Raw genomic sequence first — 13,326 nt, 5'->3', positions numbered from 1 at the left:
TTTTTTTTTTTTTTTTTTTTTAATTTTACTAATAAAATTAAATATTTCTAATAATATTTTTAATATTTATTTTTTTAAAAGAAAGGTCTTAAATTTATTTTCTACCTAAGGTCCAAGAAGTGCTGAGACTTATTTTCTGTCACGAGCCGCAAGAATTATTGAAACGGGTCGGTGAAACTTAATTAAAGATCTGACTCGAAAAATCAATTTAGTTTTCACCGATTTTCAAGTTCTAACTTCCAAGTCATTTATTGCCAAAGACACGCAGTCTGTTACAGGAGAAGTATTTACAAGTCTTTTGTCTCCTAAGGAAGGGTCATATACAAGTACAGAAACTTGGGACAAAGAGGTAGTTGAAGGATACATAATAACCAAACCTTGTAACGCATTATCATTTACAGTTCATTTTCTGCCAACCAGGAATCTTGGTTCTGAACAAACACATCATCCTTGGTAGCCGGCCTGTTAGCTCTTCGAAACCAAGTCTTGAATGCTGAAATCAGGTGTGGGCAATCTTCGATGTTCCGGGTGGAAAAGCTTAAGCACTGCTGCAGCAAATCTTGAGAATCTGACAACGGAAGAGTAGATATTATACTTAGAAATGCTTCTTCAAGGTCCTGGATGATTGATTTTTGACATGTCGGCATCGTGAAAACAATATTCCGGCAGACATTCAGTACCGGGAGCCAACATCTGACAAGATTCATCCTCACCTGAGAAAAATAGATACTAACCTTAAGAGCTTTGAATCAACAGATTCTTAGGGTCAAACTGACAAAATATGCATCTCGCTGATTTTATTTGGAATGATTTATATTTTCTTGCATCAACATTGCACTCATATGCATGTGCTAAATAAATAAAATTGTTGGAATAATCAACATAATACAAGTAAGATGTCAAATTAAACGACACAAAAAAATTAAAATGAAATAGGAATATTTGCTGTAGAAATTCAATCGGGTAGATCTAAACTGTTGTAAGTTACCTCAGATGTGCAATTCACACACAACTCTTTTCTTATGCTGGTTCCTCAACAGAACAGCAAATTTAAACTGTACTAAGTGGTTTCTGACTTACTAAATTACCACTTGAGCTTTGGGCTTCAGTACGAGAAACAAGCACACTTCAACCAGATGTCGGAAAAATAAAGAATCCACAATCAGAACTAGGCAACCCTACCAAACTCTGAATGGTGGACTGCACCTTGTCCTAGGATTCATTTTTTGTTGCGTCTGTTTTGACCAGAATGACTGATTCAGGATGTGATGCCCTGATCTGATATTCTGCTTCTCTACCCAGTTCTCCTTGCTATCTCTGACAAATCCCATACTTCACAATTAGAGTTTGAAGAACCTAGGTATATGCTCAGTTGACCTTAACAAAGGACCAATCTATTTGATTGTATGGATAGGCCTTCGAACCATAAAATTATGTAAAGCTCCGAGTCCATCTTTTCCATTATTTGGCAAGCTATATTACACCATGTCAGGAGCAACGTGTCATTAATTTGCACAAGAAATGGGTAATCGTGAATTCTAGCATGTTACTAGGATAAAATACAGTCAACAAATTCCTTAATTTTACTATAAGATGGTTACACTGCTCTCTCTCTCTCTCTTGCTCTGAGATTGAAATATACCAACAAAACAAAAGACATAATTAATATAAAAGGCCCACTTCAAAAGAGAATAAAATAACGAATATGCTTTGTTACAAGCAAATACCTAGGCACTAAGGCTAGGTTTGATTAGGAGTAATGTAATCAAGCTTGTAATGTAATAAACTTTGTAATATAATGTAATGTAATCTTGATTACATTACGTTTGATAATGTGATGTATGTAATCTTTGATTACAAGGATGATTACATTCTTTTGTTTGGTATCCAATATTTTTTATAAGGAAAGTAATTTGTATTATTATAAAATGACAAAATATCCAACAACATCGGTGGCCTGTGGCGGCCAGCGGCCTACGACGGTGGCCGGTGGCCTATGGCGGTGGCCGACGGCGCCCTTGCAATGGCGGAAGTGACGTCAGTGACCGGTTGATGCCGAAAATGGACTAGGGGTATATTTGACATTTAAATTTTAGTTAAATCGCAACCTTGTAATGTAATCAGACTACATGGTGTTGGCCTTGTAATCCATATTACATTACATTACATTATCTTACATTATAGCTTTAAAACTGTACCAAATAAAGCAATCAATATTGTAATGTAATCTTGATTACATTACAAGGCGGATTACCTCCTACAAAAACGTAGCCTAAATGAAAAGAAATTACACCCTAAAAGAACATGAACAGAACGAATAACATCATTGCCCACGACCATATCTGGTACAATAACCATAGGTACAGTCTAAGTACACCTAGCACACTATTCTAGATCCTGTTCATGATCATCTTTTTTACACAATCAGCTCGAAAAATGTGCAAAATATTTAATAAAACCAAAAAGTGTAAATAATAGTCTAACAATTCATATTCTTGTTATGTTCTCCTTCCTTTGAGCTATTATAGTTGAAACAAAGAACAGTACAGTGGAGCCAACAGAGAAGTTCCAATGTCTAGATATTAAAAAAAAAAAATCTATATTGTCAGATACAACTCTAGCAAATAACTCATTGTGAAGTAGCAATCAATTTTTGGAGTTAGATTCTCAACCCATAAGTAAAATTAGATTTCAGTTAAGCATGGATGGTTAAAAAAGAGAGCTCCTGGAGTTCTGTTTGATTATTGTGTTCCCTTTTAGACTATAAAAGTATAAAATTGTGGTATGAATCAAAATGTTGGACTGTTAGGAAATTTAAAAAAAAAAAACTGTATCAGAGATTAGAATGCTAAGCTGAGTGTATAGGGTCAAATAGAAAAAACAAGATAAAAAAAAAAACTATAAAGAAACAATTATTTTTAGCTCAAAGAAATGCTAAAACTGAAGAAAGCATGTTAAAATAGGTTGAATATGTCCAAAAATGATTAACAAGTGAAAAGGATGATCCAAAGATGAATAGCTTGGATACCTGAGAGAAAAGAATGATATGTATCCAAAGTGTGAAAGCAAAATCTTTAACAGTTTCATTAGTTCTGTGAATTTCACATATTGTCATTTAGTGCCAACTTCTTTTTATATGCCTTGAGGCCCTTCTATTTATTAAATGCCAAAAACAGGAAAACATTAAGAACTCAAAACTATCCAATTCCAAGTTTCCTCACCTCCCTAAACGTGTTGCATAAAACTAGTAATTTGACTAAAATATTCTGCTTCTAGGAGAGCCATTCACCATACATGAGCATGAGGAAATCTATTACAGTTACATGATATGTGAGGCATCAATTTCCAAGAAAAGTACCTCCACATAAAGTGGACACTTATGAAGCAATGTTAACTGGAGCCCTCTACTAGATTCAATATGTATCCCATATTTCATTAATAATATAAATATCCATATGAACAACCAGTTGCCTATATTCCAATGTGGTTCACTACTGGTGATGGCTATTCCCACAACTAGTTAACCTTTTCTATTTCAATTATTTGCAACTAAAACAGCCAATACAACTCAAAAATTGTTATCCTTGTCCTGAACACATTCTGTTATTAGTTATATTCCCTTTTAGCACAATTTCTTTCAGGAAAGAAATAAAATAGAAAAATGCTTAAAAACTAAAGTTAATACTCATCAATATTCATCTACTATTAGTAACACTTGTACAAGAAACTCATATTTTATGCTACACATGTTAGATACTTACATTCCATGAGTCGTATTATGATATAATATTGTAGCTTGTTTGCAGGAATTAAATATCTTTTTTTAATATGTCTACTAAATTCAAAGCTCATTCTATAAGATCTAAATTGAATATTCTCAAAGATTACATGATACACACAGAACTAATGTATATTAACTTTATCCCATCTGATTCATTTCCTATCATATGTTTATCTATATATTAAGGTTAAACTTTGCATCATATTATTGAGGTTTTCCTATTTCAATTATTTGCAATTGAACTATTATCAACGCTATTATAACTTGGCCATCCCTATCTGGACCACATTAGGTAAGAAGCTATAGTTATACGCAGTTCGTTGAAATATCCCTCAAACAACAAAGAGGTTAAATGCATTAAGATCCAACTTCAAACCTGTCGAGGAGCCAATGTATTGCCAGAAGCAACCGCATTAGCCAGCCTGAATGTGGACCTTATGATCAGCGATGGCAGCCCAGGAGCTATATTCTTCCATGCATCGTCCCTAAAAGTCTTCTGCAAGTCTGCCGTCAAGGAAGCCTGCTCACTCCATCTGGACACTGCTGTGTCGGCCACCCTCAACTCAACCATCCTCTCAACCAGCCAGTGCAGGTGCTTTGCGTTCATCATGGATGAGTGAAGATCCAACCTCTGCATTGCCTCTCTTTCGTCATTCCCCCATGAAAGTCTAAAATCCGGGCTTGCATACTTCCCCAAGTGGTCCTTCGTCATCTCCATGCTCGTCAAGAAGGCTTGATCAAGAGCTCTCCTTACACAATCCCGGGAGGAGTAATCACGAAGTAGCTTTGCGACAAAGGCTTTCACATTGACAGTAGTCACATTTGGATGGCTGCGAATAGCAGAATCTATCAATCTACGGAGCATTTCTTCCGATGTGCAATTCCCATCCGCCTCCTCTGAGACAATGGGCAAAATTCTTGCTAGGAGGTTTTCACACTCCTCCCGTCGAAGCAAAGGCATCAAATTGAGTACTCCCTCCTCTTCCTCCTCGGTCCACGGCACTGCCTCAAGGAATCGTACGCAAGCTCGAACGCAATCATCGAAGAGAAGCTCCATTGCCACAGGAAGCATATCCAGAGCATCGGAGACGGATCCGATCTCACCGGAGAAGTCGAGGCTGTGGAGAAGCCGAATGACTGCGACGTGAGCGTCGAAGGGATTGCGGGAGCGGTGGCCTCCCGCGGAGGGGAGGACCTTAAGGTTGAGGCGATGGCGAATCCCCTTCCCACTGACGGAGGAGTGATTCCATCGCTCGGAGAGGAGCGCATCGAAGTAACGGGAGCGGCGTAGAGCGGCGGAGCGGAGGTGAAGGTCTAGCGGGACGGGGTTGAGATCGAGGTCGTTAAGGTGGGAGTCATCGAGCTCGAGGCGAAGAATGACATCGGCAGTGGCGGGGTCGTCAAAGCCGATCTCCGTTAGGGTTCCGTCGGCGGGGATTAAGCGGCCGGGAAACCCGAGGCGTTGGCGTTTCCGCAGTGACATCGCTATGTTGGACACGCATAACGGCAAAGGCGACGGAAGCGAGAACGGAAAAAACACAGAAAAAGTAGAGACGACCAATTATGTTGTACTCTGGACACGATGTAGCTTATATTATTCCCTCATAAAAAACATCGCGATTAATCCGTCTCAAGCTTGAAGATTCGTGCAAGGACTTGTAGCCGTTTCACATCTATCAGATTTATGCCAAGTTTCAAAGCACGAATCGTAAAGGTGTTTCTATCGATCACTCGTTGCTTCGCCGGGATGGAAGATTTGCAGCCGCCGGAAAGGGACACGTGTGGACTGAGTTGGCGGATAAGGTTGGGTCCACCGTCCACCAAATTCTACTGTGGTCGGCGGATCCGGACATTATTTAATCGGACATTTTTATCCGGATCTCATTTTAGCCGAGGGAGAAGAATAGACCGTCTGCTCAACCAAGTGCAAGGTGACAGTAATTAATAATAATGACATGATTAATTTAGAATTTAATTTTATGATAATCATCATTTTTTATTTCTTTATTATTTTTTTTTTTTTTTTTTTTTATCTTTAGCCATACTAAAATTTTTAATTAATTTTAGTTTGTGATGCTTTATTATGCATCATCCTAATGACAACTTCAACTAATCTTAATTAAAAGATCTTGGGTTTAATTCTAGCCCTAGACTATTTATAAATCTTTTGTCCCGGGGGTCATGGTGGACATCTAGGTTGTCTCCCAGGTATCCGCGGTTCGAACCCCGACATATTTGTAGGAATTTTTCCTCCAAATGGGGGGCGTAATCAAAGGATGATGGGCTTCTGGGTTAGCCACCGCGTGCGCTTCCCGATTTACCGTGGTGGCCGGTGGGAAACTTTCGTGGGACCGGACCGGTCACCCCCAGAGATAGTCAATGAGACTAACTGGGATTATCATTTTTTTTTCTTTTTGTCTTTAGCTTCAGGAGTTACGATGTAACGATAAAATATTCAGGTTATCATTTAGATATTCACGATTCGAATCCCAGCTATAGCGAATTTACAGGAATTTTTTCATACCGCATCAACTCCGCAATTTAAATCATCGGAAGCTTAGCAAAACCACCCTCGTTAGCAGCTTGAAATTATCCACTCAGATCATCTCAACAAATAAGTTAAAATTGATTTTGTATAATTTTAATTCAGTAATTTTCCCCAATATCTCTAGCAACAAGTTATCCAACAATCTTAAAATAAACTTTTGTTCTATTGAGATGATCACAAAACAAAGTGTTGAGGTGTAAGAGACTCAACACATGAAAGTCCCCTCCACCCCAATTGGAATTGTGCCAATCAACCACGAGGAAAGGTTAGAGAAATTCACTGGATTGAACTTCAAAAGATGGCAATAGAAGATGCTCTTCTACTTGACCAAGCTCAATCTAGCTTAATTCTTGACCGAGGACCCTCCTAAGCGTCTTGAGGATGCTGATGCGCAAATCATCAGTACAGTGGAAGCATGTACTCACTCTGAGTTTCTTTGCCAAAACCACATCCTCAATTGTCTTGCCGACTTGTATACACTATGTATAGTACAAAGAGAATGATTAAAGAGCTATGGGAGCCTCTGGACAAGAAATACAAGACGGAGGATGCATGACCCAAGAAGTTCATTATGGGCTAATTCCTGAATTACAAGATGGTTGACTCTAAGATGATGATTGACCAAGTCCAGCAGCTTTAGGTGATCTTGCATGAGATTCACTCAGAAGAGATAGTTTTGAGTGAAACCTTTCAAATGGTGCTATCATTGAGAAGTTGTCTCCCGGGTGGAAGAACTTCAAGAATTACCTAAAGCACAAGAGGAAGGAGATGAATGTGGAAGAACTCGTGGCTATCCTTCGAATTAAAGAAGACAACAAGAGTTCAGAGAGTATTCTCTCAGACTACTGTAAAAGTCAATGTAGTTGAGTATGATCAAAACTTGAAATAGAAGGACCCACTCTAAAGGAGATGATAAACGCTCTTCTATTAAAATCTGGACTGCCAGAATTCATGTGGGGGGAAGCTGTGTTAACAGCTAATTACCTTTTAGATAAGGTGTACCGAAAGAAAATAGATAAGAGCCCTTATGAGTTATGGAATGGAAGACAACTATCCTACAAATATTTATGAATGTTGGATGTCTTACTTGATCTAAAAAGGATAAAGATAAGATCAAAGATTGTTGATTGCATATTTATTGGATATACACATAATAGCATTGTATATTGATTTTTTGTGTACGAGATACAAATATCGGATATACACAAGAACCCGATAATAGAATCGAGAAATACCTCATTCTTTGAGCATATGTTTGCATATAAGACTCGAGAGGAATCTAGCTTCTCAAAATGGGCATATAAAACACAAGGTGAAGATGATGATGAGGAACCAGTCGAGGTTGAGCTTAGACGGAGCAAAGATCTCGGGTAGAAAAATCCTATGGATCGGATTTTATCACTTTCATGTTGGAAAGTGAACCCCCGAAATTACTCAAAAGCAATAAGCTCTTCTGATGGACCTCACTAGAGAGAGACAATTGTATCTGAGATAGAATCTATCTTGCAAAATCACACTTGGGAACTTATGGATCTTCCTTTGGGAAGTAAACCACTAGGTTGCAAGTGGATCTTCAAGAAGAAAATAATGTTAGATGACACAATTGATAAGTACAAGGTCAGATTAGTAATCAAAAGATACCAACAACGAGAAGACCTTAATTACTTTGAGACATATTCTCCGATGTCGAGAATAACTTCGATAAGAGTATTGTTGGTGTTGGGATGTATACTAAAAGCTTAGTTTTTTGTATGAAATAAGAATCACATTGGTCAAATGTCTACATTTATGTTAAATGCAGTTGTCCATTTAATTTATATTGTAAATAACATGGTGTGTGGTGCCACACAGAAGATCATGTTATCAGTTCCTTATAAATTATAAATAGTAGCTCACAACCAAGATAGAATGGGACAAACCATTGGAGTGGTTGTAGTGTAAATTGATATTAGTTTATCTTAACTAGAAAATTATACTAGTACACTATGTGTGTATTGAGCAGGATCATTTGAGGTTGTTTCTTTTTATACTGACTACATAAAAGAATAAAACCTCTATTATTATGGATGTGCATGCTCTTAATCCCGATATAATAACAAGCATATATACTTAGTATTTATTTTTTTAATTTATCAATGGGTGAGATTTAGTTCAATAAATCAATATGCCCAATAAGTTGGGAAATAATATTATTTATATGGTGTGTTGTTGATTATAGAAGGAAACTGTGTCCTAGTAATCTAGGTTGATGATGTCCCCTTGAGGAGCTCATAAGGATTGTCATGTAAACCATACAGGTGGACCTAGTCCAGCATGACAATAAAGTTGATTGGTACTACTCTTGGAGCTAGATATTAATTAAGTGACTTGTCAGTAACTCATTTAATTAATGGACATTCGATATCTTAAACACATGGAGATTAATGCACTTATAATAAGAAGGAGTCCATAATGCAATTTGGGATTAGTGCGGTAGTTCCATAATAACTCTTTAGTGGTATGAATTATTATTGATGAACTTGAGTTAGGTGTTCGGAGCGAACACAGGAATCTCAAGCTCATCAGGAGACCAAAACCAATTTCTCCTCTCGGTCTCTGTTGTAGCCTCTATAAAGTCTTGTATCCATAAAGTCCACTTCTTACCCAAGTAATGGGCCGAATGCATCCTTGCTTGGAGCAAGGGGGGTCGACCAAGCATTATTTGGAGCCCAAGAGGTGGCTTGCCCCAAGCGCGTCTTGGTGTCCAAGATGTGGCCGACCACATAAGTTAAAAGGAAGTTTTAATTTTTGTTTAAAACTTTCCTTTTTAGCGGCCACATGAAGAATAAAAGGAGTTTTTAATTTTGTATTAAAAATTTCCTTTTATAGCCATCCTCATGGTTTTAAAAGAGAGTTTTAAAATGTTAAAATCTTTCCTTTTATAACTATCTACAAAGGATTAAAGAGAGATTTTTAATTTTGTTAAATTGTTTCCTTATTTGTAGTTATCTAAAAAAGAAATTTTGATTTTTGATAAAACTTTCCTTTTTTGTAACCATGATTTAAAAAGAGAAGTTTTAATTAATCTTTCCTTTTTTTGTAGTTGTCTACATGTTTTAAAAGAGAGAGATTAATTTTAAAGTTTTCCTTTTGTTGCCATGCACAATAGAAAATTTAAAAGAGAGAGATTTTAATTGTTGTTAAAATTTTCTTTTTTTAAAGGGAGACCATAAATAAGGAAGTTTTAATTATGTTTAAAACTTTTCTTTTTTGCCATGACCAAGGATTATAAATGAGAAGGAGAGGGTGACTCATGACACATAGCCTAAGTCTTGCCTCCTCTCTTCTCTTCCTTGTGGTCGGCCCTCTCTCTTTCTTTTCTCACTTTGTTTCTTCTCTTAGGCCGGCGACACCATCTTCTTCTCTTCCCTTTCTTCTTTCTAAGGTCGGCACTTATTTCATCCTGGTGGCCGAAACTTGAAAAGAAAAGAAGAGATCCTTGGTGGCCGGTTGTTTAGAGGGGAAGAAGAAGAAGAAGGAAATTTCCTATTTTGACATCCCTTGGTGGCTCGAGTTTCTTGGAGACAAAGAAGTGGTTCGGGTGGAGTTATCTTGGTAGATTGTCGTCCACACAACTGTTAAGATGTATACTAAAAGCCTAGCTTTTGGTATAAACATTTATCTAGAAATAAGAATCACATTGGTCAAATGTCTACATTTATGATAAATGTAGTTGTTCAATTAATTTATATTGTAGATAACATGGTGTGTGGTGTCATACACAGAAGATCATGTTATCAGTACCTTATAAATTATAAACAGTAGCTCACGACCAAAATGGAAAGGAACAAACCATTGTAAGGTCGTAGTGTAATTAGGAATTAGTTTATCTTAATTATATAATTACACTAGTACACTTAGAGTGTATTGAGTAGGACCATTAGAGGTCGTTTCTTTTATACTGACTTTATAAAGAAACAAAGACCTCAGTTATTATGGAAGTGTGTACTCTTAATCCTAATATAATAACAAACACATATATTTGATATTTATTTCTTTAATTTATCAATGGGTAAGATTTAGTTCGATGAATCAATAAGCCCGATAAGTTGGGAAATGATATCACTTATAGTGTGTGTTGTTGATTATAGAAGGAAACTGTGTCCTAGAGATACTAGGTTGATAATGTCCCCAAGAGGAGCTCATAAGGATTGTCATGTTAAACCCTGCAGGTGGACTTAGTCCGACATGATGATAAGGTTGAGTGGTACTACTCTTGGATTAAGATATTAATTAAATGAGTTGTCAGTAACTCACTTAATTAGTGGGCATTCGATATCTTAAACACAGGGAGACTAACACACTCATAATAAGAAGGAGCCCAAAATGTAATTTGGGATTGGTGCGGTAGTTCAATAATAGTTCTTTAGTGGAATGAATTATTATTGATGAAATTAAGTTGTGTGTTTGGGGCGAACACGGGATGCTTAATTTCATCGGGAGACCAAAACCAATTCCTCCTCTCGGTCCCTATCGTAGCCTCTAGTATATAGAGATTTATACCCACCGCATACCCACTTTCTTACCCATCAATGGCGGGCAAGCTAGCTTGGAACCCAAGCTAGGGCCGGCCAAGACCAAGTGGATGAGCCGGTGGGCCAAAGCTTGGGTCCCAAGCTTAGGTGGCCACCACTAGAATATTAAAAAGGATTTTTATTAAAATTATTTCTTATGTGGATATCATGGTTTAAAAATTAAAAATTTCCTTTTATAGCTTTCTACAAAAGATTAAGAGAAGAGATTAATCTCTTTCCTTATTTGTAGATTAGAAGGATGGTTTTAATTTTTGGCTAAAACTTTTCTTATTTGTAAATCATCTACATGTTTAAAAGAGAGTTTAAAATTTGAAATCTTTCCTTATTTGTTGATTACAAGGTAGATTTTAAATTTTAAGAAAACTTTCCTTTTTAATCATGTTCATGATTTAAAAGAAAGTTTAAAAATTAAATATTCTCTTTTATAAGTTTCTACAAGAGATTAAGAAAAGATTTGATATCTTTCCTTATTTGTAGATTAAAAGAGATTTTAATTTTTAGAGATAACTTTCTTTTTATCCACATGTTTAAAAGAAAGATTTTAATTTATTAAATTTCCTTTTTATAAACCAATCATGAAGGGATTAAATTATTGGAGAAATTTTATAAATTTCTGGAAACAAATTAGGAAGTTTTAATTCTTGTTTTAATTAAAACTTTCCTTGATTTGGGGCTTGAGGTGGCCGTCCATTGTATTTGAAAAAGAAAATTATTTTTAATTAAATAATTTTTCCTTTTCAATGGAAAAAGAATTAAGAAAATTTTTATTAAATTTTCCTTATTTGCCAAGACCAAGGATTATAAAAGAGGGGGTAGAGAAGGCTTTATGGTTAATAATCTCTATTCTTTTCCTTCCTCTCCTCTTTGGTTTTGGTGGCCGGCCCTATTTCTCTTCTCTCCTCTTGTTGGCCGAAACTTATCTCTTGGTGGAGCTTTTGTTAGTGGCCGGATCAAGGAAGGAGAAGAAGGAGAGAAAGCAAGCCTCGTTTCTAGCATCCCTTGGAGCATGGTGGTGGTGGCCGAACCTCTTCATCCTAGAAGAAGTTTTGATGGCCGAAACTTGCAAGGAAGAAGAAGGTGATTGGTGGTTTCTCATCTCGGAAGATCGTTGCCCACACAACGTCCGAGGTTAGAAGAGGAATACGGTAGAAGATCAAGAGGTCTTTCTAGAAGGTATAACTAGTAATTTTTCCTTTCCGCATCATGCTAGTTATTTATGGAAATAATACCAAATACAAGAGGCTTACGATTCTAGTATTTTGAATATGTTTTTCGATGATGTGTTCTTTTGTTTTATTTTTCCTTGTGATTTGATTGTTCTTTTCGGTTAACCTAAAGTTATTTTAGGAAATTAAATATTAGCTTTCCATAAAAGGTTTTGTCTAGTCGGTGGTGGTTGCTCCCATATCCAAGAAGGTCATGTGTCTCGCCACGTCAGTACTGGGAACCAATTATGGAAATTAATATTTAATGGAATTAATAACTTAAGGTGACTTGGGTCGAACGTGTTAAGTTCCGCAGGAGATCTAAGTCAAAACCTAAAAGAACAAATAGATTAAGTTTTGGATCAAACGTGTTAAGTTCCGCAGGCGATCCAAAATTTAATTTAAAAGAACACATGGTAGCTAGGAAAAGGTTCAGACCTTTGTACAAAATTTTTATACAGTGGAACCTCTAGGTTTTCCGAGTAGCAACCAACAAACGTCCAAGAGGAGGAGAGGAATATAACAGAAGATCAAGAGGTCATTAGCTACAAAGAAAGGTATAACTAATTAATGGTTTCCACTTCGAATTAATTAGTTAGTTTTCTTTGCATGAATTCTGAAACACCAACACAAGAGGCTAGCGATTTTATGTTTCGATTTCGTGCTATCGATTTTGTATTTCGATTTTGCGTTTCGATCTTGTGTTTCTATTGTGGTCTCTGTAGTTAAACCTAGGGTTACTGTAAGAAGTTAAATATCCAATTTCTTTGAAAGACTTTGTCTAGGAAGTGGTGGATGATCTCATAACCAAGAAGGCCTAGTGCCTCGCCATGTTTAACCTGGAAGTCAATCTTTGAAATAAATATTTAATCAACTTCTGTAATATGGTTTAATTTAGGAAGATTAGATCGGTTAAACTTGGAGTAAAAATGTTAAGCATCGTTTCCAATCCAAGTTTAACTTCTGAAGAGCAACTTGGATTAATAATGTTAAGCATCGTTTGCAATCCAAGTTTAACTTCAGTAGAGCACATGGGTAGCTAGGTTAAGTTCTGTGCTTGTACAAATTTTTGTACAGGGGAAACAAAACGGTGTTCCGAATAGCAACCAACAGTTGACTATAACAACTCTATGAAATCTCGAAATACATCAAATAGATGTAAAGACAGTGTTTCTAAATGGAAATTTAGAAGAGGAAATCTACATAGAGCAACCTGAA

General features: G+C 36.5%; 1 protein-coding gene across 1 annotated transcript; it reads right to left on the bottom strand.

Annotated features, from left to right (window-relative positions):
- Positions 1–222: 222 nt before the first annotated feature.
- LOC121975095 (BTB/POZ domain-containing protein At1g63850-like) lies at positions 223–5,312 on the bottom strand. The gene is made up of 2 exons (XM_042526497.1): positions 4,158–5,312; positions 223–713 (listed from the first exon to the last, which is right to left on the bottom strand). Exons 1-2 carry the CDS (start codon positions 5,262–5,264, stop codon positions 396–398), a joined length of 1,425 nt encoding a protein of 474 aa, XP_042382431.1. The 5' UTR covers positions 5,265–5,312; the 3' UTR covers positions 223–395.
- Positions 5,313–13,326: the final 8,014 nt, after the last annotated feature.

The sequence above is a fragment of the Zingiber officinale genome, chromosome 1B (genome assembly GCF_018446385.1).
Source record: "Zingiber officinale cultivar Zhangliang chromosome 1B, Zo_v1.1, whole genome shotgun sequence".
Taxonomy (NCBI): domain Eukaryota; kingdom Viridiplantae; phylum Streptophyta; class Magnoliopsida; order Zingiberales; family Zingiberaceae; genus Zingiber; species Zingiber officinale.
This window is presented reverse-complemented; position numbering and strand designations above follow the sequence as displayed.